This window comes from Equus asinus, chromosome 28, assembly GCF_041296235.1.
Source record: "Equus asinus isolate D_3611 breed Donkey chromosome 28, EquAss-T2T_v2, whole genome shotgun sequence".
NCBI lineage: Eukaryota > Metazoa > Chordata > Mammalia > Perissodactyla > Equidae > Equus > Equus asinus.
This window is the reverse complement of record NC_091817.1, coordinates 38,660,063-38,685,417: the sequence shown is the minus strand read 5'-3', so window position 1 is coordinate 38,685,417 and position 25,355 is coordinate 38,660,063. Positions and strand designations below refer to the sequence as shown.

The window sequence follows — 25,355 nt, the reverse complement described above, 5'->3', positions numbered from 1 at the left end:
AAAATAGAATATTGCCCCCTTGGCAGGTTGTCATTTTGAAGATACCAAGTGGGGCTACACTCTAATAATTCTCATTTTTCAGGACATCTCTCATTTCCCACATATGGGCTCCTCTAGCCGTTTGTAGGTAAGGCTCTGGGGAAATAGGATAATTGCTCATGACCTTCCTTGTCCGTTACCCAGGTCCCTCTGCTCAGGTATTTTTGACATCATAGATGATCACTTTTAGAAATAATTCAACTCTGCTAGGAAAACAGGGTAATTCTCCTTGAGCTGCTAAGCTTCTTGGTCTGCCTACCGTAGATTAAGGTTTGCAGAGCGCACACTGCTGTGTCTGAATTAAATTTTCAACAAATCCTATTAAGACTGAGAATAAAAAAAACATGGATTAGATTCAAGCAGGAACTTTGAACCTAGGGCTGAACCCAACCTTAAAAGTTGCTCTTCTCCCACATTTTTGTGGTCTTTACTAACTTCTTTACCTGCTGCTCTTTCTTTCCTTATTTTTTTAACTCTGGCTTCAAGGTGTCTGTTTTTGAGCACCTGCAGAATGCATACAGCACTGCAGTAGGTGCTTGTTTTCCTGTTAGGATTTTGGACCAAGAGCTCAATGCCCTTTGTCATCCTTTTATTTCCTACAGATGCTGATTCATGTAATTGTGGGCATGATGTAATGCAAAGTGTCTGCAAATTACCAATGACCCAACTCTGATGTGCTCTGCAGCTGTAGGTTTCCGTTCATCAAAATCCCTGTTAGTGATGTCTTGTCATCTCCCCTAGAAATCGAGGAGGTGGAAGAGTAAGCGTGAGGGATCAGACTCTGGCAATCGACCAATCAAGGCTGCTGGGAAAGTTATCATCCAGGATATTGCGTGTCTTCTTCCTGTTCACAAATCATTGGGAGAACTCTACATGTAAGTTCGAGATTTCGAGTATGCCGTGCCTCTCACTTAGTCATGATTATCAAAGTGATTTTGTTGTTGTTGTTCAAGTATTGGAACCTTTTCTTCAAAAGCAGTTTTAGGAGAAGTCCGGTATATTAGCTTTCTGTTACTGCATACCAAATTACCACAAACTTAGTGACTGAAAACGACATACATTTATTGTCTCGCAATTTCCATGGGTCAGGAGTCTGGGCGTAGCTGGGTCCTTGCTCAGGTCCTAGCAGGCTGAAATCATGGAGTTGGGCAGGTGGTGGCCTTATCCAATCCTCAGGGTCCTCTTCCAAGCTCATTCAGGTTGTTAGAATTCAGTTCCTTGCAGCCGTAGAAGCTGTGAATTTTATCTTGGAGACCAGCAGGAGAGTCTCACTGGTGCTACACCTTCTTTCTAAGGTTTCACCCGATAAGGTCAGGCCCACCCAGGATAATCTCCCTTCTGACAAATTCAAAGTCCACTGATTATTAACTTAATCACGGGTGTGATAACCCATCCATATTCACTGGTCTTGTTCACATTTAAAGGGAGGGGGTTAAACAGAGTGCATACAGCAGGGAGCAGAAGTCTTGGGAACAGTCTCAGCATTCTGCCTCCCACACCCAGTAAGTAAAACAGATAGAGCAGAGCCACTTTGGTTGACGGGAGTTGGGAGGTGAGTGACTGGCATACAGAGGCTGTCCTGTGGTTCCCCTTCTTCCGAAACTTGGACACGTAACAAAAGCATTTATGTTTCGTAGTATATGTACAGCACACTACTCTGAGTTAGAAACTACAGTCAGTATTGCGCATATTTAAATCAATTTTTATTTGACCCTCAAGCCTGGGAACTCCGCAGGAGAGCTGGTTGGTAAATTGGTCTTTGAGTCTGACTTCCAAGAGGTGAGCGATTGTGCCTGCCCCAGGCCTGAACCCACAGCATACCATCAGCTGTAGGAAAGCTTTTTCTCCCTGTCATGTAGGAAGGGAGCTTAAGGCCAACACAAATAAAACATTTCGAGTGACAACCAAAGGCACAGTTTTCAGTCTGTTTGTTAAACCAGTAGTAATTGATTTAGGAAGTTAGACTAGGAAGAAACGTTTTTATTCTTTTTTTAATTTCAGATTGAATGTAAATGATATTCAAGAAACTTGTCAGAAGAACGCCGCTTCTGCCTTGCTTGTTGGAAGGAAGGATCTTGTCCAGGTAGCGTCCGTCCCTTTTGCTGGAGATTGGGATTTTTCTTTCTGAGCAGGGTGTTTTCACTTTATAGTTGTGGTTAAGTGACATTTCAAGATGTACCGTCTATTTTGCAATTCCCTTCCCATTTTCTTTGGCAACTACAGGGCTAGAGAGCTTTCTCAATCCCTTGGACATTTCTGTATTAGTCCTTAGTTGAGAAGGTCCTAAACTAAGTGTTTACTAAATATTTTTGATTCCGTCTCTTTCTGTTCTGTTGCCGTGTGACTGTTGCATGCCTAAATTTGGGTGTCCGTATCCGTTTGCACCCTCAATTCTGTTCTGTTTGTTTACTTTTAAAAATGCTTCATATCATAAAATGTTTACCAAAGTGTTCCTTTAGACGGACACAGGTTCAGTTTTAAAATATGATGTAATGTTACAGAAATTTAAATTTCCTTCATCTTTGCAGCAACACATCAGTGTAGAAAAGCTGCTCTTATGTTGTTTTTTTTAACAGCTTTATTGAGATACAGTCCATAGACTAGGGGATTCATGCATTTAAAGTGTACCATTCAATGGCTTTTAATATATTTACAGAGTTTTGCAACCATCACCACAAACCATTTTAGAACATTTCCATTACCTCAAAAAGATACCCTGCACCCCTAAGCTGTCACTTCCCAATCCTCTCTTCCCCCACCTAGTCCTAGGCAGCTGCTCGTCTGCTTTCTGTCTCTATTGCACCTTTTTTTCTTTAGTGTGAGGATTAGATTGAGCAATGGAAACTACTAGCTATTGTCTTATCAGCTCAGTTTTTTCATTATAACCCTCCAAACAACCCAGAGCTAAGGCCTTCCTTTGATTTTTATATGCTTAAAAAATTCCTAAGATTTCCATTTGTGTGTGTGTGGTTTTTTGTTTTTTGTTTTTTTTTAAGATTGGCACTTCGGGCCGGCCCGGTGGTACAGCGGTTAAGTGCGCATGTTCCGCTTCGGCGGCCGCGGGGTTTGCCAATTCAGATCCCAGGTGCAAACATGGCACCGCTTGGCACACCATGCTGTGGTAGGCGTCCCACATAGAAAGTAGAGGAAGATGGGCATGGATGTTAGCTTAGGGCCAGTCTTCCTCAGCAAAAAGAGGAGGATTGGTAGCAGATGTTAGCTCAGGGCTGATCTTCCTCAAAAAAAAAAAAAAAAAAAAGATTGGCACCTGAGCTAACATCTGTTGCCAATCTTTTTCTTTTTTTCTTCTTCTTCTTCTTCTTCTCCCCAAAGCCCCCTAGTACATAGTTGTATATTTTAGTTTGTGGGTCCTTCTGGTTGTGGTATGTGGAACGCTGCCTCAGCACAGCCTGATGAGCAGTGCCATGTCCGCGCTCAGGATGCGAACCAGCGAAACCCTGGGCCTCCGAAGCGGAGCGCGCAAACTTAACCACTTGGCCACGGGGCCAGCCCCTCCCTTTGTCTTCTAATAAACACTGTCAAGTTTCTGCCCCAAACCCTTTTAGGTGAAATTTAGAGTCATGGATTTAATCTATTTCTCTAAGCACCCAGCCATCTAAATAGTTACATGAACACTAAGAAGACAAAATGAAGTAGTAGAAATAGTGTGGCGTTTATAAGAGGAGGCATAGGTCCAACTCAGCTCCCTGGTTGGGTAGCCCTGGGCAGGAGATTTCAGACTCTCTCAGCCTCTGTATATTTGTAAAATGAGAACCATAGGAAAAATCACCTGTTGGTGAGCAGGTTGGTAAATGCAATATTAAGGCAGATCCAGTGTTCATGTTCTGAAGAAACATTCTCTGAGGAAAAATTACTTCCTGAAGTGTGTTAATATGTGTGTGTGTATTTTTTTCTTTTTCTTTTTTAAGTTTTCTGTACTTTCCTGGCAGAGTTGATTTAGAAGGTCAGGCTAGTCCAAGTGAAGAGGAAAGACTGTTCCCTTGGGTTCACACAGACCTGGGTTTAAATCTGGCCTCTGTCACTTTTTTGTTGTGTGACCCTAGGCAGCCACCTAATCTTTCTGAACCTCAATTTCCTCAACTGTAAAATAGGAACAAGACTTTTGAGGTCCTTATGAGAGCTAAATGAGGTAATACATGTAAAATTCCTATACCTATAGATGGTAGGTGGTAAATAGCCAATATATAGTACAGTTACTGCTGCTCTTCTTGCAATTTGTAAATGAGACAGTGTCATCATTTGTGGCACGGGACTGTTTAATGGGACAGAAATGACGTCATTGCAAATGCTTGCAGAATTTTTTTTCTTCTTTATGTACATGTTGAAGATGATGTGTCTACTATTTTGCAAAGAGTTGCAGAAATAAACCTAAGTGTCCACTATTTGTGCTGAAAGCATTTAAGGAAATGTGTATTGTAAGTGAGCAAGTAACATGCCTAAGTTGTCAGCCAGAGTAGTAAACATCCATCCTCTCCTAACCCAGAAAGCCGTGAACTTCTCTCAGCACCCATTCGGGTGGGTCCTTGATTAAAGAGACAGATGTAAGCCTCAGGTTTCTCGTTTGAAGCAATGCTTGTGTGCAATAGTTAAGCGTATTGATGCCACTTGTGATTTAATTGATTTTTTACGTATCTGATGTGTTTCTCTACCTGTTTTTCATTACTTTTATTTGCTTATTCTTTTTCTCCTTGATTCAAAGTCTGTGTCTTCTTCCTTTTGAGCTTCTCACAGGGTCTAGTACAGTGTTCTGCAGTTAGTGGGCATACAATGTCTTGCTACTAAGAGATTTCCCAAAAGTAATGGTCCATTTTCAAAGATGTGGAGGGGAAGGGGCTCTGTTGATGGTGTGATTTATTTAGCGTGTGCTAAATCTTGGATTTAATAGACACTTAATGGACACTCGTTTCTGCTTGATGACTTCAAGCCCCGTGAGATTTCAAGTTTGGAGCTATTCCTCAGATTTGGTGTCAACAAAAAGAAAGCCAAGTCTATTTTGTCTTGGCGTATTTTTCTGTAGCTTCGGAGAGTGTACTGAAACTTCTGTAGTGAAGGCAACACAGTTTTTCATTATTTGGGCAAAGAAGGACAGATCTTCAATGTGATGCAGAATGCTGGGTTTTTTCCTGCCAGTTCACTAACGAAGTGGCAGAAAAAGTCACATGAGTTAGCAGGTAGATAGATAACCTGTTGAAGTTAATTGCATGATGTCATTTCTCTGAAGTTGGCTTAATAAAAGCTTTTAAGGCTAGTGTTTCTCAAACGTTATAGTGCATACAAGTCCCCTGAGAATCTTGTTAAAATGCCAATTCTGATTCCGTAGGTGTGGAGTGGGGCCTAAAATTTTCCAGTAAGCTGCCAGTGTCTGCTGCCCTCAAAGTAGCTTGCCTGTAGGTTGCATATGGAGGATAGGCAGGGTTTTTTCATGGTTCCTCTTCCTGTCCTGTCCTTGCTGGTCTGAACTTGAATGTTTCTCTTTGATCTGTCCAGGTTTGGTCACTGGCCACGGTAGCTACAGACCTTTGCCTTGGTCCAAAGTCTGACCCAGATTTGGAAACACCCTGGGCTCGACATCCATTTGGGCGACAGCTGCTGGAGTCCCTGTAAGTTTTGAGAGCTAAAAGTGAGGAAAATGAGTGATATAAATTTTAGGTCTGTAAACACTTTCTATGTTATTGTCTAAGAGAAAACGACGGCGGTCCAAGGAATGAGAGGAAGTGAGATCTTCCTTTTAGTGCTACAGGAGTTCCTGTGCAGAACTAACTTCTTATAGCAGAAGGAACTGCGCAATATTTCTCATGTATAACAAGGATTCGAGACTCCTGCGTCCTTTAGAGATTGATGCTCTAACCCATAAGTCACGTCAGTCTGAACGCGGAAGTCTGAGCTCTTGAGATGCTCAGTGTCTTGGGTACTGTAGTTTCGTCCCTGAGAGCAGATGAGAGAATTGCATGTTGGCTTTCCTGTTTTCCAAAGGCCATGATGCTTTCACCCTATTAGGCAATTTATGAAAACATGAATTTGTGTTGGATCTATTACACTGAAATACGGCAAACTGGAAATACAACATGCAAAATGACTTACAACCAGGTAAAACCACTTGAACCTCCATGGCACTGAAGCCCAGGTCCTGGACAGAGAGACAGAAGCTCTGAGTCCTTCAGGTGGAGGTTTGCCTCACCTGCTTGCGGAGGCCAGACCCGGACTCGTGCTCACGCTTCAGTTGCCTCATGGTGACGCGGGGATAGTAATGCTTGTTCTGCCCACTTCACGTGGAGCTCACATCAGCTAGCAAGTGTGAAAAGACTTTAAAAAATATTAGACATGCTTGGTAGGAAAGCATTAATATTGTTCCATCACAAAGGCCAAGTCCTTCTGATCCCAACCTCCCTAGCATAGTGGGCTTGAAAGGAGCAAAGAGGACATGAGTACCTAAAGGGTAAAAATGTTACTTGTGGGTCTTACTTCGTAGCGCTCATTCATAATTCCACCTCTTGAGTCTGTGGCCTGCGCACCATCCTGTGCTGGTACGGTGTTCTCTGAGCACCTTCCCATCCTTTAGGTTATGTGAATGAAGTATACGGGAGCCCCAGAGAGCAGTGTGGTTCTTCCTAGGAGCTGGGGAGACTGACAGCATGTGTGGCCGCACTCAGAGGTCAGTTTAGTCTCCTTAGTTCTTGGAGTAGCTACATTTAAGTCTGAGCCCAGGCCTGGATGCCAACCAGAAGCTTTCAGATTGGTTATCTAGATCATTTGTAATACTTTAATACAGTTTATTCCAGAACAAATTTAGCCAAACTCAAAGTAGATCAAGCCCCTGGATCTGTCGGAAGCCCCAGTTCCTGCAGGGGTTTTTGAGACAGAATTAAGAATCCTCCCTCCCTCCCCCTGGGGCAACAACCCGCTGCGGTTGTGATTCTTACCCTTCCTCCGTCCCTTCTCTTGACTTGTTTTCTCTCCTCTCATCTGTTCTCCAGGTTGGCTCATTACTGCCAGCTCCGGGATGTCCAGACGTTGGCTATGCTCTGCAGCGTGTTTGAAGCCCAGTCTCGGCCTCAGGGAATACCAAACCCCTTCGGGCCTTTTCCCAGCCGTTCCTCTAACCTCGTGGTGTCCCATAGTCGATATGTAAGCTTGTGGTTTTCTGGCTTGTGTCTGACTTTTCCTAAAGGTAAACTTCCGTGGGGAGCATGGTTCTGATGCTGCTCCTGTTTGTTCTGCAGCCTAGCTTTACTTCCTCTGGTTCCTGCTCCAGCATGTCAGACCCGGGGTTCAGCACTGGTGGCTGGAACATAGGTTGGTATGGAAGTAACTTGGCCCATGCTGGATTCTTAGTACTCTAAAAGCTGTGTGTGATTTATTAATATGTAATCTTTAGTTGATGATATTTTTCCTTGTTTCTGATTTCTCTTTAAATTTAGTATGATGGGGATACGATAGTCAGCAAGGCCTGGACTTTCGTATTTGAACAGGCTAGTTTCTCCTGCATCTTTTGTGCCTTGCTGGGTTGCTTTTCATTTCGTAACCTTGAGAAATTGACAATCAGACTTGCCGTGTTCACCCCAAAAACCTAACCCTTATCCTTTCTCCTTCACGTGCCTCTTCCATGATGATCTGCCACTTCCTAGTATCTGCCTTTTCCCATGTTCCCCTTTCAAGGTAGAGAGATAAAGCTGAGCCTGATTCCAGCTGACCCTAAAGGTCTATTTAGTGAGTAGGTGTATTTGTGTTTTCTGGATTTTTAAAATTTCTTGTAAAAAATGATCTTAGTTTTCTTGATTGTAAAAGTAATACGTGTCCAGTGAAGAAAAGCAAACAAAAAATTTTAGAGAAGAAAATAGTAATCATTGATTCCACCACCTAGAAATAACATCTGTTAACATTCCAGAACACTTTCTTCCAGTCTTTGTATGTGTGTGGGGGGGTCATTCTATATCTGTGATTTTGTGCTCCGTTTTTTATTTTATCATGAGCATTTTCTCATGTTACTTAAAAAGTCTTTATAAATAATGACTGCCTAATATTCTACTATATTACTTATTCTAGAATTTGCTTAATCATTACATATGTAGTTAATTATCAAGTTAGCTTAATAATAAATACCTAGACAGAAAGGTAAGGCTAGGAAAGAGTTCTGTTTAGTTGTATTTCTCGGGGTCTTCAACTTAGCTTATTTTTCTTCCAGGGAATAAACTAGGACACACTACATTATGAGAGTTTTCAGATATTTTCCCTGCCTTCTCTGATTTCCATCTTCCTTTCCCATTTGGTTTTCTTCAGCGGGAAGAGAGGCAGAACATATATCTTCTCCTTGGGGAGAGTCCTCCCCAGAAGAAATCCGCTTTGGGAGTCTGACCTACAGTGATCCCCGTGAGCGAGAACGGGACCAGCATGATAAAAATAAAAGGTAGCAACATTCCCAGGCAACAGCTGTAATTTCATAACGCTTAGATTCTCCAAAATCTGGACTCTTGCTTTAGGAAATGTCTCTTAAATGCCCTTTGGTATCAAGCTTATTTTTTCTTAATGGAACTGACAGGAAATTTTTTAAATTTTGTCCAGGCTTCTGGACCCTGCCAATACCCAGCAGTTTGATGATTTTAAGAAATGCTATGGAGAAATCCTCTATCGCTGGGGCCTGAGAGAGAAACGAGCTGAAGTGCTGAAGTTTGTTTCATGTCCTCCTGATCCTCATAAAGGGATTGGTGAATATGCATTTCTTTCTTTTCTGTCACTGTCTGAAAGCTCCTGTAACTTAATTTGTCCATAGCATTAGACTTTGGATGAAGTTTTAGTTTCTGCTTTATAATCAGAAGTTTCGAAGCATTTTGAAAACTCTTGCGTTAGCTGACAAAATTAAATTTCTATTGTTAACAGTAGTTTTATATACAGTACTCAGATATTGATTAGAAGTAGGGATAGTTATTCACTGATTCAATTAATGTATATCAAACTCTTCTTAGGCACAATGCTAGCACATTCCTTCCCCTCGTGGAACTCAAAGACTCTAAGGGAGGAGAAAAATAATTACAAATTGTGATAAATATTTATAAGCAAAAAAAAGAATGTTGGGGCAGGGAGGGAGAATTTTAGAAGATGTGTTAAGGTGTATTGGGAAGGCCTCTCTGGGAGATGAGGCCTGAAGGATGAGAAGAAGCCATCCAGGCAGAGAGCAGTGGGAAGAGCGTCGCATGCAGAGGCAGCAGGCCTAGGGGAGACATAGCTTGTTATTTTAAACAAGTGAAGGAAGCCCAGTGTGGCTAGAACAAAATGAGTGAGAAGAGTGGTGTTGAATTAGATTATAGGATAACTGGGGACTTGTAAATAAAGAATTTGGACTGTATTCTAAGTCCATTGGTCAGCTTCAAAGGACATTAAGAAGTAAATCATGTGCTCTGGTTTTCATTTTAAGAGGACCACTTGGCCGTTATAAGGAGAAAAGATTAGAGGAGGGCAGAAGTAGAGGCAGGAAGACCATTGGAAGACCGTTAGAGTAGTGAAAGAGAGATCGATGGCACAGTCTAGGGGTGATATCAATGAGGTGGAGAGAGATGGATGGATTAAAAATATATGTCAGAGGTAGATTCAACATGACTTACTAATAAATTGGATGTGGAATTGAGGAAAAGAGACAAAGTTTCCAACTTGAGCAGCTGGGTAGATAGTGGTGCCAATATTCTAAGATAGAAAAGACTAGAAGAAAATCATGAGCTCAGTTTGGGATGGTCAGAAAAGTGTGTGAGATATCAGACTGTAGGAGTCATGTAGGCAGTTGGATGTAAGTCTGGAGTCAAAGGAGAGATTAAGGCTCAAAGAAGGAATTTGGGGATCTTCAGCATAGAGGTGGTATTCAAGCTGTGAGAATGGGTGCATTTACCTGGGAGCTGAGGTGTGGGGAGGAAGAGAATGAAGGGAGCAAATAAGAGAGGCTACCCACCCTCGGCCTTGAGAGAAACCAGTACTTGGAACTTGAGTCTTGGAGGAAGAACCAGAAACAGAGACTGAGAATGAGACACCAGTGAGTTTTGAAGAAAAGCAAGACTGTGTTATGAAAGAAGCTAAGAGAAAAGATGTTTTTTAAAGGGTGACATGGAATACTGCCAAAAAGAGTGGACTGAACACACGTTGATTTCTTCTCTCCCCAGACCCCACCAAAGTGTCTTTATAGAGCTTTTCTGAAAAGACATAACCATACAAAGAGAAGTAATGTTGGCAATAACATTTGGAACCTGACACGCAGGTAGGTTAGTGGTAGCTGATTTTACAGGGCCTGAGAAAACTGAACTGGCAGACAGAAAAATGGTAAGATACATGGCAGAACCCCCAAGTGGCTCAGGAATTAGTGGTACCTGGTACCTCTGGAAGTGGCACAAAAGTGAGAATAAAAACAAGAGTATTGTTTGATGGCCTTTTTAGGGTACCCAGGTCCCTGCTTCTAGTCTGCAGAACAGGTTATTACCTCCCTCTACACCCAAAAAACTGGAAATTCATTCTCCAGAGAAGGTAAATGCACTTCCAGATTGAAAGGGCCCACCAAGTACCTAGCATGATGAATGAAGAAAGACCCAGGGATAAAGAGAAGATCCTGGAAGCTTCCAGAGAGAGAAAACAGATCACAGCCAAAGGATAGGAGTACAAATGGCGTCACATTTCTCAGGAGCAGTGGACCAGAAACAGGAAACCAGATAACAGCACAGCAGTGCCTTCAAAATTCTCGAGAAAATGGTTTCTAACCTAGAATTCTGTATCCGGATTATCAATCAAGTGTGAAAGTAAACATCAGCCCATCTAAGAAGGAGGCATAGATTCAATCCAGGAAACCAGGGGGTCAGAAGGATGATGAAGGGAGTTCTCCGTGACAGACTTAGAGGAGACCAGTCCAGGTTGAACCTTCAGGAGCATTGTCTCCAAGGAGAGAAGACTGGAAAAATATCTAGTACATTTCAGTGTTCCCTGTATTTATAGAAGATTCAGATATTTGAGGGAGAGTTTAGAGATGAGTTATTGATAAGTACATAGCAAAATAAGCAAATAAAAAAACAAGACAGTTACGAACTCTAGGAAAGACAAAATGTACAAGAAAGAAAAAGTTGTCATGGTACGTGGCTTGGCTTGAATGCTTAGCTAGATAAATAACATAAAAACAGAATACAGTCGGCTCTCCGGATCTGCGGGTTCTGCACCTGCGTGTTCAACTACTGGCTGATGGAAAGGCCTACAGTGGTTGCATCTGTACTGAACATGTATAGACTTTTTTTTTCTTGTCATTCCCTAAACAGTATAGTATAACAACTATTTCCATAGGATTTACATTGTATTAGGTATTGTAAGTAATCTAGAGATGACTTAGAATATATGGGAGGATGTGCATAGGTTACATGCAAATACTATGCCATTTTATATAAGGGACTTGAGCATCTGTGGATTCTGGTATCTGCAGGAGTCCTGTCTCCCAAGGATACTGAGCGATGACTGTACTGATCCAACCAAGTGATGATAGCTCTGTGTGGGGAACATGAGGGACAGGTGGCGTATGAGTGAGGCTGGGGAGACTGAGGAGTTACAGAGAGCTTCCATGGCAGGCAGTCAATGGGTAATGCTTAAATATGAAGATTAAGAAACAGCTTAATAACATGTTGTTTAGAGATAGGGAGGTAAAAACAAAAATAGTTAATTTGGTTGGAAGGATTTCCTCTAGGGAGTAGTGGATGTAGGGGTAATAGAGAATGCTGGGGCTGGTAATCAGACGTGTGAAATTATTTGACTCTCTAAGTTGTGTGTGTTTATAGTTTCAATTTAAAAAACAAACCAGAGTAATACATAGATTTAGATATTGAATAACAAGGATTATTTTAATATGGATTATTCTGGTGTATGTACTTGAAGAAATGCAGACACAAAATGCTATTTGGGCAATATGCTTTTCAGGGCATCTAAGTGCATGAAAGTGTATCAGGGAGAGATTAATGATCACCTGGAGCAATCTGTCTTTTAAAATTAGTTTTCAGGAAAATATGTAAATCACAGAGATATGTAACGGATGTGTGAATCCATCAATCAGGTAAATTCTTCGTGGCGTGTACTGTTAGAAAGCATCATGCTGGGTTCTGTGGGCTGTATAAAGAAGTGTAAGTGTGGTTGGGGGCGGTGGGTCAAGAAGTCTGCAGTCCAGAGAGTTAACACATAAGCTCTTGAAGACTTAAATGATATTCAAGAATGAATAATAAGTTTTAATGCCATTACAAACAATATTACAAGATTTCAAAAAGAGGGGGATTGTGAAAGACTCACTGACAAAAACATTAAGAAAAGTATTTTCATCCTTAAAGTTTTTACTTTGGAAGAGCTGGACTGCCCAAATATAGCAAACAGCAGGTATTGAAAGAAAAATATGACAAGGTTATCAAGGCCACAGTTGGTCTCCTGGTAGAAAACCAGCAATTTCCTCTCTCGCTCATCACGTCTGCAAGGGTCATCCCGTATCGGCTGCAGTTTGAAAGATAAAGTTGTTTTCATTTAGAGAATTGGATACTTTTAGAAAGGACTCAAGTCTTCATTTATTTGAGGGGATAATGCTAGACAGAGTATTCTTTAAAAAAAAAAATCTCCAGATCCAAGGTGATTTTTGTTGTTTTTTCCATTGTGGTATGTGGCACTTGGTCACAATGGTGCCAGAGCAAGGTGATTGCTTTGCTCCGTCAGCCCTGCTCCCAGTTCCTGCCCCACAGGTGCAATCTACTCACCTAAATTTTGTACAGCAATTTTCTGCTTCAGTTTATTAATTTAATGTCTTATTTATTTGGCTGTTTTATATTACATTTGTGTAGTAGGTGATGTTAACACACACAATCCTTTTTAGTTAATAAACCAGAGCTAGTGACACTAAGCCGCTGGATCTAGCTTCTGCCTGGAGGTTTCGTAAAGCCTCAGGAATCATAATTTGATCGTTCTTTGGTCCGGAAGTATTTTTATTGTCCTTACTAGTTTGCCAGGAGCCAGGAATGATCTATTTCGTCTCTACCAAGTTTCCCCTGCAAAGCCTTCCCTGAGATCCCCAGGGTTGTCAGTGTGTTCCTATAAAAGACACCCTGAGAGCTTCGTGGTTCTGAACACACTCCACATCCCTTTGTATCTCCTAAAGTGGCCAAAGTTAGCACGTACACCAGCATGGCCCAAAGGCGTCCGCACGTCCTCCTCAGCTGTAACAAGTGGCCATTTCATTGTGTTAACGATAAGAGGCAAGAGAGAAATATTAAAATTATGCTCAGTGACTTAGCATTTTTGTATTTGCTATGCTTGTGAATTTCATATCCACTCAGAAATTGTCCACACCTGCAAAGATTATTCATTAACTAACTAAATAAAATATTAGTTCAAGGTCTTCAAGTTAATAAGAATTTTAGAAATTATGTTCAAGCTAACACACTATAGAGAAACACAATTACTAATGAATGATATATTGAATTTTTCAGAGAATGACATTTTAATAATTTTACCCAGATGGACATGGAAATTAAAATAAGTAAGATTTAGCTATCTAAAGTGCCAAAGAACAACCCCCCATTTTTTTTAAAGATTGGCATCTGAGCTAACAACTGTTGCCAATCTTCTTTTCTTTTTTTCTTCCTCTCCCCAAAGCCCCCCAGTACATAGTTGTATATTGTAGCTGTCACTCCTTCTGGTTGTGCTGTGTGGGACACCGCCTCAGCATGACCTGATGAGCGGTGCCGTGTCCGTGCCCAGGATCCAAACTAGGGAAACCCTGGGCTGCCGAAGCACAGCACGCGAACCCAACCACTCAGCCACAGGGCCGGCCCCATCACCCACTTTTAAAAGACATGTTATTATAATTCAGTTCCCTTGAACACACAGTTTTTACATTCTCATAATTTTAAATGTTGCATCTTATCAAACCAATAAAACCAGTAAAGGAAATTTAAGAAATTTAATTAGGCTTTTCATGAGAACATAAACTGAAGTCTTACATAATATAAAAAGTTATGCGTCGAGAGAGAAGACAGCTATTTTTGAACGGAAATTATCCAACCAGTCTGATTTGTCTCAGGATTCACCTTAACTAGGACTACCATAAAATTTTTTCCTTAGTTACCATGTATTTAAAAGTACCTATTGGCACTTTTATATGACTATCAGTTATCATGAAGCAGAGGAACTGGCTCTGATAGAACCTTCCTCTGTTTTAAGAGGTGGAGGGAGATTTGAAGATTTGGAGTGCAGAGAAGGGGCCCCAGGCGAAGGCTTCTCTGCTCTCAGGGAGGTGAGAGAAGAGGCCATCCAGTGGGAGAGAGGGCAGCAAAAGTGTGAGGGAGGAGCTTCCAGAACATGGCCCGGGTAGGAAGTAGTGTCGGGGAATGGAAGAGAAACGAGGCAGAGCTGGGGTCTTTCGGGGGGCATGTGGTTAGTGAGCTGCACGTCTTGATGGTGGGCCCTCCCTCAGGGAGGCCTGGGGGCAGACATGGAGTGGCCAGGTGATAGGGTTCCTCCATGGTTGAGGTTTTGCCAGGTGGTACTGTGGAGGGAGAGGGGGCAAAAGAGTTGAGGATATTTGCAAAAAAGTGATTATAAATTTGGTCCTCGTGTTGCAGGTCGGCCAAAGGGGAAACCGCAGCTAGAAAGGGGCTGATGGAACGAGAGTGAAAGTGAAGGTGCTCGGTTAGAGATGAGAGGGCAGTGACCGCAGGGCCAGGTGTGCAGAGGGTTAGTGGCTCGGTTTTGGAGACACCAAGGATCATGCCAAGAGTTGGGATAGAGGGCAGACTGAGAACCAAGAGCAGAAGTCTTCAGTGGGTGAGTGCGTGTGTCTAGAATGTCGGTAGATGACAACAGAGAAAAAGAGGAAAGGCTGGTGAGGCCAGATGGCATTAGCCTCAAGAGGAAAGGTGACATTCTGGAGGCAGGAATGGGGTACCCACCCCCCACCCCTGCTGTCCCTAGGACTTAAGACAGAGACAGCCACTCGTTCCAAGGCCAACAGAGGCAGCGGCATTTAGTTAGGGTCAGGTGGTGAGGGGACCGCTCCAAGAAGAGTACAGAGGGCACGTGGGAGGTTTGCACTCCAGGTGGCCCAGTGCAGGGCCAGGCGGGGAGGGGGGAGGATCTCCAGAGCACAGGGCATGCGCGGGGGAGGGGGTGGGTAACATGGTTCGCCTGGACTCAGGGTAGTGACTGAGGCAGACTGGAAAGTGTGGATGGTAGGATTAGCCCTCGGGTCTCTTCCAGAAGGCTGGAGACCAGTGGTATAGCAGGACAGTCCTGAGCGCTTCTCCCCAAGGTGGGTCGCACTGCGGTGTCCTGCCTGGTGCATCTTACACTGACAGGCAGGTAGGGAGGAAACTGTGAGATGAATCAGCTCTCGCCTGAATGTTACTGAGTCCTTCAGTTCTTTTAACAAACGTTGGTTAACCACCTTCTGTGCACCAGACCCCTGCAGCTGTCAGGGGTGGGAAGAGGAGTGAGACAGCCGCCACCACTACTGTAGGCACTGGGGTTTTTGCCCAGGGCCACTGAGAGCCAGGCGCCTGCTGCACCCTCTGCCCACACCCTGCCACTGCAGTGACAGTAGCTGCTCCATGAGACTTACTGAGACTGTAGAAGGAGTTCTGCTGTTTTAAGACAGGAAATTGGAATCATTGATCTAATAGAAGCCTGTAGAATCCTAAGATGAATACGTCTTTCTTACCTCACAGAACTAAACTCATTATGTCTCTTGTTTTGGCCATCTCCAACTCTTTCCAGAGTTCGGCGTGTACTGCAGCCACTGTCGGAGCGAGGTCCGTGGCACACAGTGCGCCATCTGCAAAGGCTTCACGTTCCAGTGTGCCATCTGCCACGTGGCAGTGCGAGGATCGTCCAATTTCTGCCTGACCTGCGGGCATGGCGGACACACCAGCCACATGATGGAGTGGTTTCGGACCCAGGAGGTGTGTCCCACCGGGTGTGGGTGCCACTGCCTGCTCGAAAGCACCTTCTGAACTTACAGACCGTGGGAGTTGTCAGAAATCCCAGAGGACCCCATAAATGCTGGGTGACAAGCTGTCTGCTAGGAGAGAGGCCCCGGAACCCATTGCCAGCTAGACTGGCATATGTTCCCCCCGCGGACTGCCTCAGCACCAGCTGTCGTGAGCCTTTGCTTTCTTCTGTTTGGCTGTTGGCGGCCTGGATGTTGCTGGAGGTGGATGAGGGCAACGTGCAGAGCCGAGTAGCCAGGAGGAGGTTTTCTTGGAGAAAAGCACCTGCCTTCAGAGCAGTGTTTACCTTTAAGGTGTTAACCTTAAACTACTCAACAGCATCCTTTCTGATGCCATTACAGAGACCAAGCTCAGATGCAAAGGACACTCTCCTGAGCCAAAAGACAGTGGACGTTAATTTAGTTAACAAGTGGGCCTATGACATAACTTGGTACGTTTAATGAACTGATGGACAGTGACCTTTTAAAATAAGATACTTAAATTATAAATAGATGATGTACTTAAGGATTCTTAAGATGTATTTTTTGTTTGTTATTTTTCTTCCAGCTGCTCTCCGTTGACTAATAAAATTCTAGTAAATGTTTTTTTAAAAAAAAAAGGGACAGAGGAAGTTGAACGTTTGAGTGAATCTTTTTTTACCCTGCTTCTAGTTGAAATTAACTCTTGGATAGGACCAAAGTCAGCGCTCAGATTTTCAAAGGAAGTGCTGATTTACTTTTCTTATCTGACAGGAGAAAATAGAATTTGACATTTAAGTTTCTTCCTGACCTCAAGTCTTTTAATAATTTCTTTTAGCAAAAGGAAAATGAGATAGCATCGCAGCATTGATACTCAAGTCTCCCACTACCACCGGGCAGGTTGGCTGAGTTCCGGTACATACCTTACTCTTCGTTTGGGCTTCCCCACAAACTTCGCCCCACGTTTATGTGTGTTCCAAGTCGTTATGACTCACATATCCACCAATTCTTCAGAGTGATTTTCAGCTCTTCACATTTTGTATGTGCCAGGGAAGAGAAGTCTTTTTGATATTTCCTCTGAAACTTATATTTGTTTCTTAGAATTTTATAATTCCAAATTAAGATTACCTTAAGAAATTTGTCTTAGGAAACATGTCTCAAAATGTACTGTACCTCACTGTGTTTTAAATACGGGTCAGGATTCAATTAATGGATTATGAAATCAATTTAATGGATAAAAACCAGTGTTAAGAAAAATGAAATAGGTATCACCTTACACCCATTAGAATGGCTGAAATAACCAAAACAAAAAGTTAACAAATGTTGGAGAGGTTGTGGAGAAAAAGGAACCCTCATACACTGCTGGTGGGAATGCAAACTGGTACAGCCACTGTGGAAAACAGTATGGAGATTTCTCAAAAAATTAAAAATAGAAATACCATATGACCCAGCCATCCCACTACTGGGTATCTATCCAAAGAACTTGAAATCAGCAATTCCAAAAGAACCATGCACCCCAATGTTTATTGCAGCATTATTCACAATAGCCAAGACGTGGAAGCAACCTAAGTGCCCATCAACTGATGATTGGATAAAGAAGATATGGTATATATATATATATATATATATATATATATATATATATATACAATGGAATACTACTCAGCCATAAAAAAGGACAAAATCGTCCCATTCACAACAACATGGATGGACCTGGAGGGTATTATGTTATGTGAAATAAGCCAGATAGAGTATGACTCCACTCATATGAGGAAATTAAACACGTAGACAAAGAGAACAGATTAGTGGTTACCAAGGGAGAGCGGGTGAGGGTGGGTACAAAGGGTGAAGTGGTGCACCTACAACATGACTGACAAACAATAATGTACAACTGAAGTTTCACAAGGTTGTAAACTATCATAATCTCAATAAAAAGTTAAAAAAAAAAGAAATAGAGTAGAAGATAAATGATCAGAATGTACCATACAGAGTTAGGATAAATATTGTTTTGTGTAACTTGTTTACGAGTGTATGCGCACATACTTGCACACGTGTAATGGATCACAATGTAAATTGATTACTTACTGAGAATTGCGGTCAGAACATTTTCAGAACACTGTTTTGGATGATGCTTATTCTTTGTCCCCTGTTTTACTGGACACGAAACACCCCGACATGAGAAAGGCCTAGGTCTCCTGCACTGAGAGCAGAGGTTTAACCCTGGCCTCTGATCTGAGGTCAGATGCCAGCGTCTCCGCAGAGTGAGCTGACTGACTGGCCTCAGCAGGGACGCTGGGAAGCTGATGAAGGAGGCCGCCCCGGCAATCTGAGTTTGTTCACTCTCTGCTTTCCACTTGCTTGTGTTGACGCTGCAGTGACGGCGACCACAGAGTAGGTGGACTGATTTACACTGAGATAAAGGGTCTGCTGTGTTCCTCAGTGAAATCGCACCATTGGCAGAGAACAGTCTCCTGTTCTGCACCCCCAAGCTAATGTAAAAGTCTGTCCCTGTCTGTCCCCATAAAGAATTAAATGGTTTTATTGTTTTCGTTTATTGTTATAGGAACCTTGTCTTCTAAAACTGAAAAACTTTAATAACGAGTGCAAAGAAATTTAAAGCTTAGAGCATTACACACTGTCTTCTTTCAATATGTGTATTCCTTTTGAATTTCCAAGCTACTAGAACAGAAGTCTAATATTTAAAATATATTCACATTTGGAAACACATCGGTTTGGATACTGGCCATGGTCAGGATTCTCAAACACCTAAGTCCTTTTCTGTTTGTTTTTAAAAATGATACAATGTTCTAAAGTACCTGTGAACTTAGCAAGGAAAACAGAGTTGGCAACTTTATTTATGCACCAGAAATAGATTTTGTGCCCCTGTCCTCAAACCCCCCTAAAACACAAGTGCTGTGATGCTTTCCTGGGTAATGCCACGTAGATAGAATCAATGTTGCTTAAAAAATTTTTTTTTAGATGTCATCTAATAGAAAAATACGTTCAGCCTGAAGATGATGAGTTCACACGCTAGGAGCGCCTTCCCTTATTCGGTGATTCCCTGGGTGGCGGCAGGATTTAGGAGAAAGGTGGATCCTTGTCAGTGGCTTAATGCATCAGGAATTTGAGGGAAATACTAGAGCTGCTCATTTTGTCAGAAGAGTGATGCTGGAGCCACTTGGGCTGAAGGGTCAGGGAGCCCATCAGTGGTCTCTATGCAACAGAACAATTTCTTAGAAGATGGATTTTGCTAGCTGCAGAAAAATAGTTCAGAAAACAGGGTTGTAAAGAACCCCCTCTACTGTATGGCTCAGCTTTTCATACCTTTCTCAGAATTGGAGCCAGCAGAAGGGTCCTATGCACACACTCGAAGGATGATCCCAGGGAAGAAAGCACGCACCTGGATTTCCTTATTCTCAGAACCTGCTGCCCTTATCAGACTCACAAATAAATCTATCACATTGATATTCCATAATACTAGCAAGTGTATTTCACCACAGTATCACTGATTTGATTTTTTTCTTTAAATCTAAGAAGGTCTGATTAAACTCATCAAGTATTTAACATGAGGTGAGCACTTGGACAAAGATGAATAAATATACAGAATGTGGTCTCTGCCCTGCTGGAACGCAGAATCTAGTTGGAATTTAAGTGTCTACGTAAATGTTTACACCACAGTGTGTGCTGTTGGCCTCCAAGAGAAGGAGAGTAACTCCACCAAGGCAGAGATTGTTCAGAGAAGGAGGCTGTGGCTGAGTTCAACGGTAATTGTCCTTCAGCTGGGGGAGAGCAGGAAGGCACAGGGAAGGGCAAAGCCAAGGATGGACAAGAAAGCGTGGCGCTTGGGGGCACTGTACATGGTTCCCTGCAGGTGGAGCATAGGCTGGGGCGGAGAAAGGAGGCTGGGGAGCAGGGCCAGAGTCAGTGCACCCTGGGGCCTGCACGCTGTGCTCTGGGCTTTACCTGTAAGCCGGGACTCCCCAATCTCATCGGCTACCGACTGCATAGTGGGTATGCCGCACAAATACGGACCACCAATCTTAAATTTTAAAAATCACTGACAGAAGTGTTTAAATGGGGGGCCGGCCCTGTGGCCGAGTGGTTAAGTTTGCACACTCCGCTTTGGCGGCCCAGGGTTTCGCCCATTTGGATCCTGGCACCATTCATCAGATCATGTTGAGGCGGCGTCCCAGATGCCACAACTAGAAGGACCCACAACTAGAACATACAACTATGTACTGGGGGCTTTGGGGAGAAGAAGAAAAAAAGATTGGTAACAGATGTTAACTCAGGTGCCAATCTTTAAAAAAACTCATTTAAAAAAGTGTTTAAATGAATTGCATCATCAAAGACCACGTCTCTCACCAAGATTTCCTTATATTTGCTTGATAGTGTATAACATAAGCTATAGGTGAGTTTCCGTATCTGGTCTATTTTAATTTTTCTCTTTTCCCCCCCGTTTAAATAGGAAAATCTGGAAGTCGTTATAGGTCATTGAGAACAAGTAAGCAAGTGTTGTTGAACACTAATCAGTGTCCTTGTCTGCAGTCTCTTGATATTTTCATATAAAATTCTTGATATTTTTGAATCATATATGGATGATAAATTATGGAGAGGTTTTTTCCCAAAGACCTCGTTCAGCATTTTGTTCGATGGGCAAATGAGCATATTTCTCAGAACCTGGAAGAGCCATAATTGGATGCCCAATCCCCTTTTTGTTCTGTTGTGGCATTTGGCTGTACTTTTAGAAATATGCCCAGTAATAATGTCATCTGCTCCTTTCTCTAACAAGTAAAGAAAATCATCAGGTTTTGGGAAGACTCAAATACTCATTAATGAAACCACTTACGACACAGTTCACTCTTAAGAACACTGATAACCTCAACATTAAATACAACTTCTTCTCCATCTTTGTTGATGAATTTAAACTGTTTTATACTGATATTTTTTTGCACTTGGTCTGAAAAGCACTTGATTGATTTTCCAGAGAGGCCATATATTTAGTTCTAAGTGATAATGGCCATGATTTGAGGAAATTTCATAAATACACCCTGGGGAATAGGTGTAAGTGGATAACTAGTTCAATAAAATCTGATTTCGGGTATTTATCATCGTACTCCTATTCGTAATCTTCTTTTTAGTTACATACTCCACGTGATTGCACTGAGAGATTTGATTGTCCCAACACACAGAGTCGTAGTCTGTGTTTTCTCTGAAGTCCAGTTAAGTCCAGTTACCTGTTACATGTAGGATGCATTCCGAGCATTGATTACTACTTTTATCACTATTTTTATTTTTCAATTAACCTTATTGAGCCATTGATCCATTTTTTGTAAATTGACGATCTGCTACACACTGGTAATAGGGAAACACAAATTGAGTAGATAACATAGTCATTTGATAGACGAGATGAAATGGCCAACATAGTCTTTATGCTCACGTGCCATTTTTGAAGATGTGATTGAGAATATACTAATTAAGAAATGAGCTATTTATTAAAGTCATAGTTAATATTATGCGTGAAATTTGAGAAAAGAATACACACACACCAAATTATTTTATCTTTTTCCCCTGGAAGGCTCGACTCCCACACCCGTTGGTTTGAGGATCTCACTTGAGAGGTAACTGGTGTGGGTGGTGGGGAGCCGTTGAAGAGCATTAAGTGGGAGAGTGACACAGTCAGGTTTTGATTTGACCATGTACAGATTAGAGGTGGAGAGACTGGAAAGGGACACTTGTTAGGAGTCTATTTCTGTGCCTTCATTACAGCAGCGACAGTGGGAGTGGAGAGGAGGGTGAAAGAGTCGAGATCTTTAGGGAGGAGAATTGGCAGCACTGAGCTCAGCCCTGACTGTGAGGTCACAAGAGGGGTGGCCGATGGCTGTCCCTGAGCAATCCTTTCCCTGTTGCCCCTTACTCACCCATCCACCATGAGGGCAGACTCCCTCGCTGGCCTCACATCCAGGAGGCCTCACCTTTCTCTTGCCCACAGGCCCTCAGGCTCCATCCCCACCTCTCCAGTGTGCTTTTGTACGCTGTTGCATCTGGGATTTCCTACCAGGTACCTGAGATGTGTCTTCCTTTGGGGCAAGGAGCCCCTGAGGGGGCCTTTTCCTGGGTTTCTGCCTCCTCTCTAACCACTCACCTCCCAGGCGGCTACCATCTAGCCAGGCTTCCTGGAGCCCCCCAACCCCTTGGGCCTGCCTGGGACAGTGTTGAGACACAGTCCTCCTCATTGCTTCTACCCCTTCAGCCCTTTGTCGCACAGGAGGAAGGACAGCTAGAGCCCAGAGAGGGAAACTAGTGTCTCAACTCACACACAGTTCTGTTACTTGACCCACGCGTTTTTAAGAGAAGATTTTTATCTATTTAGTTTTTTCTAATTATAGAAACATTTTAAATTTTGTTACTATTTTGTCCTCTCCACCTTGTCACCATATGGTTTTCTAAGTGGGGGTTATTTTATTTTCACAAATTGGAAAAATACAGACACAGGCAAAAAGAGGTGACAACCATCTCTTTAAGAAGAAAATGCATGGTCAGCCTCATTCCCAGAGTGAGAGCAGCTGTAGTTAGGAAAAAGCCTGGGGAGCTTGTACCGCTCCACCATCTTATTGTGCCAGAATTTATTCTTTTAAGTTTTTGTTTTTAGGTCATTATAGATTAACGTGCAATTGGAAGAAATAATACAGAGTGATCTATATACTCTTCACCCAGTTTCTCCCTATGGTAACATCTTGCATAATTGTAGTAAATAAGACAACCAGGAAGTTGACCTTGGTACTGTCTGTCAGCCTTACTCACCAGTTTTATATGCACTTGTGCGTGTATGTGAATTTATCTCTGCGGTTTTATTACGTGTAAATATCCACCACCACAGTCAAGATATGGAGCGAGGATCCCTCATGCAGCCCTGTTACAGACACGGTCACCTCCCCTCCGCTCCACCTCCCTCAGCTGCTGGCAACCAGTAATCTGTTTCCTAGATCTAGGATTGTGTCATTTCAGGAATGTTCTATAAATGCAGTCAGACGGTTTGGGAGCTTTTGAGATTGGCTTTTTCATTCATCGTGACTCCCTTGCCATCCAGCCAAGTTGCAGTGTGTAGCAATAGTCTGTCCCTGTGTGTTGTGCGGTATACTCCGTGGTGTGGATGGACCACAGTGTGTTTAACTATTCACTGGTTGAAAAACGTTTGGGTTGTTTCCGGTTTCCAGAATTGAGTTTTGAAAATCATTTTGTAAATTTCTTCTTGAAAAACCTTTCATTGCAATCAATAAAACAGTAGGTGGAAATAGATGAAATTAATACTCTTCCTCCTGTCTCCTCAGCAACGAGTGCTGACAACCTTGTGCTTATCCTTACACACTTTTCTCTCATAGAAATGTGCAAACAAATACTAGAAGGAGTTTTTCGTTTGTAGAAAAATGTGGTTATATTATACACCTGACCCTGCCATTAGCCTTTCTCACTTGAGTATACATTATGATGTTCCTCCAGCAATGGATGTAATGTGAAAGAATCACTTTCCGTTTGCAGCAGTACTTCCCTAAGAAATATCAAAACTGGATATGGTGGTGGACTGGGACTTCTGGTCTGGCCAGGATGGGGTACTTTTCTCCCTGCAAAGTACAAAACTGTTCACTCTGGAAATATCTTGAGAGAACCAGAGAACTCTGAAAGGTGGAAAAAGAAAGGTGACCTGGTTGGGACACCAGGGCTGGAGAAACGACATGGAGGACGTTTTGTAAAACCCCCACAACAGAAGAAAGTGACCTGCACCCAGCAGGTCCCAGCTCCCAACCTGGCAGTAGAAGGCAGCAAGGTAGAACGAGAGCCCCACCAGTGCCAGGGGAGCACCAGCAACGGGGACCTCTGGGAGCCCGCTGACACCAATAGCTGGGCCACCCTCATTTAGGCTTAGCAGCTGGGAAGGCGCCCTCCCTCCCCTCTGGGTCTGAGACTCCCCTCCCCACTGAAAGACACCTGGTGAGACATCCCACCTGCTCCCCCACTGAGACATCAGGTGGCTGGGGGCACTGGCAAGGGAAATGTCACCTCAGCAGGTGCCTGGCTCAGGAAGCCTCTTTGTCCCCATATGGGAAACTAATGGTAGATAAAGGCTAGTTAGTAAAGTTTGTTATGTAGATTCCTTGGTGTCCTCCAGACTGATAAGGGTCTAAAGTTGTCTCTGGTGATTAACTTTTATCCTTCCTGGTAGAGACAGGAGGCCAGACACCTTTGTAAATTTATATCCTCCTTTTAGGCAAATAGGGGGAGGGCAGAGAGCTTTTTCCTACATTTGCTGTTGCTTAATTGCCTTTAGCTCAAAATAATTCTTATGTTAAATAGGGATATGTTGGAGTGATGTATTCTGGTTTCCTTCCCTGGGGAGCAAGATTCAATCCTTAATTAGCACAGTCACCTCCTAACACACATCCCGGGACCCGGGACTTCTCCATCCTCGGGCAGAGCCACCCTCTGGTGTGTGCTCCCTTGCCCAGCAAGCAAAGAAACTAAGGGCTCACGTGCGATCACTGTAGTGAATTTTGTCTTTCCTTTAAAGATAGTGAGACGTGTTTTAGAGTTGAGGCTTGGAGCAGTTAAAGTGACTTAACCAAGGCTTTCCGTAAGGGAGCAGAATCAGGTGTGAAGCCAGGCTGTCTGCCTCGAGTGCCCAATGTACTTTAATAAGTAGCAGGAATAGAGAGGAGGGTGGGAGAGTCCGACATTTAGGTGCTGGACTCAGCAGGATTGAGTTCAGCCTGGGTTTGTCGATATTAGAGGGGGCGACTGATGTTTAATAAGCATATCTCATTTCTCATTCCAATTTTAGTCCTTCTGCTTTGTTCCCTTATGGTGGCTGTAATTATTATCCAGTGATACCTGTGGGTGAAAAGCGATTAAAACTTTCAGGAATAGGGGCCAGCCTGGTGGCACAGCGGTTAAGTTCCCACGTTCCACTTAGGCGGACATGGCACCGCTTGTCAAGCTATGCTGTGGTAGGCGTCCCACATATACAGTAGAGGAAGATGGGCATGGATGTTAGCTCAGGGCCAGTCTTCCTCAGCAAAAAGAGGAGGATTGGCAACAGATGTTAGCTCAGGGCTAATTTTCCTCAAAAAAAAAAAAAAAACAAGCAACTTTCAGGAATAGATGACAAATGTGATGTCTGCCATCACTTTGAAAACATACAACTAATCCTGGGAGACCAGATATCAGAAATCCCTAATGCTACCAGCAGGGAGAATACTGGTATGGGAAGGCCCAAGGATAAACTTTCAGATTGGGCTAACAGGAGAAAGATAAGAAAAGCACAGACATGAATATGCTGCTCTTCCTTTCATCCTAA

General features: G+C 42.9%; 1 protein-coding gene across 6 annotated transcripts in view; it reads left to right on the top strand.

The window, feature by feature from the left end:
• The window catches only part of WDR59 (WD repeat domain 59), an 83,365-nt gene extending 66,709 nt beyond the window's left edge, over nucleotides 1-16,656 (top strand). For 3 of the 6 annotated variants that reach the window (XR_011498938.1, XM_014849691.3, XM_014849606.3), the window contains 8 exons: nucleotides 781-914; nucleotides 2,041-2,122; nucleotides 5,548-5,660; nucleotides 7,035-7,185; nucleotides 7,281-7,353; nucleotides 8,338-8,464; nucleotides 8,620-8,762; nucleotides 15,814-16,656. Coding sequence is in view for 4 of the 6 variants with exons in the window: in XM_014849691.3 (XP_014705177.1) it covers nucleotides 781-914; nucleotides 2,041-2,122; nucleotides 5,548-5,660; nucleotides 7,035-7,185; nucleotides 7,281-7,353; nucleotides 8,338-8,464; nucleotides 8,620-8,762; nucleotides 15,814-16,049 (1,059 nt within the window). In the remaining 2 variants the exon portion in view is untranslated. Of the gene's footprint in view, nucleotides 1-780; nucleotides 915-2,040; nucleotides 2,123-5,547; nucleotides 5,661-7,034; nucleotides 7,186-7,280; nucleotides 7,354-8,337; nucleotides 8,465-8,619; nucleotides 8,763-10,202; nucleotides 11,078-15,813 lie in introns of those variants that run through there. The other 3 variants (XM_070500224.1, XM_014849783.3, XR_011498939.1) reach the window with 2 other exon arrangements.
• Nucleotides 16,657-25,355: the final 8,699 nt, after the last annotated feature.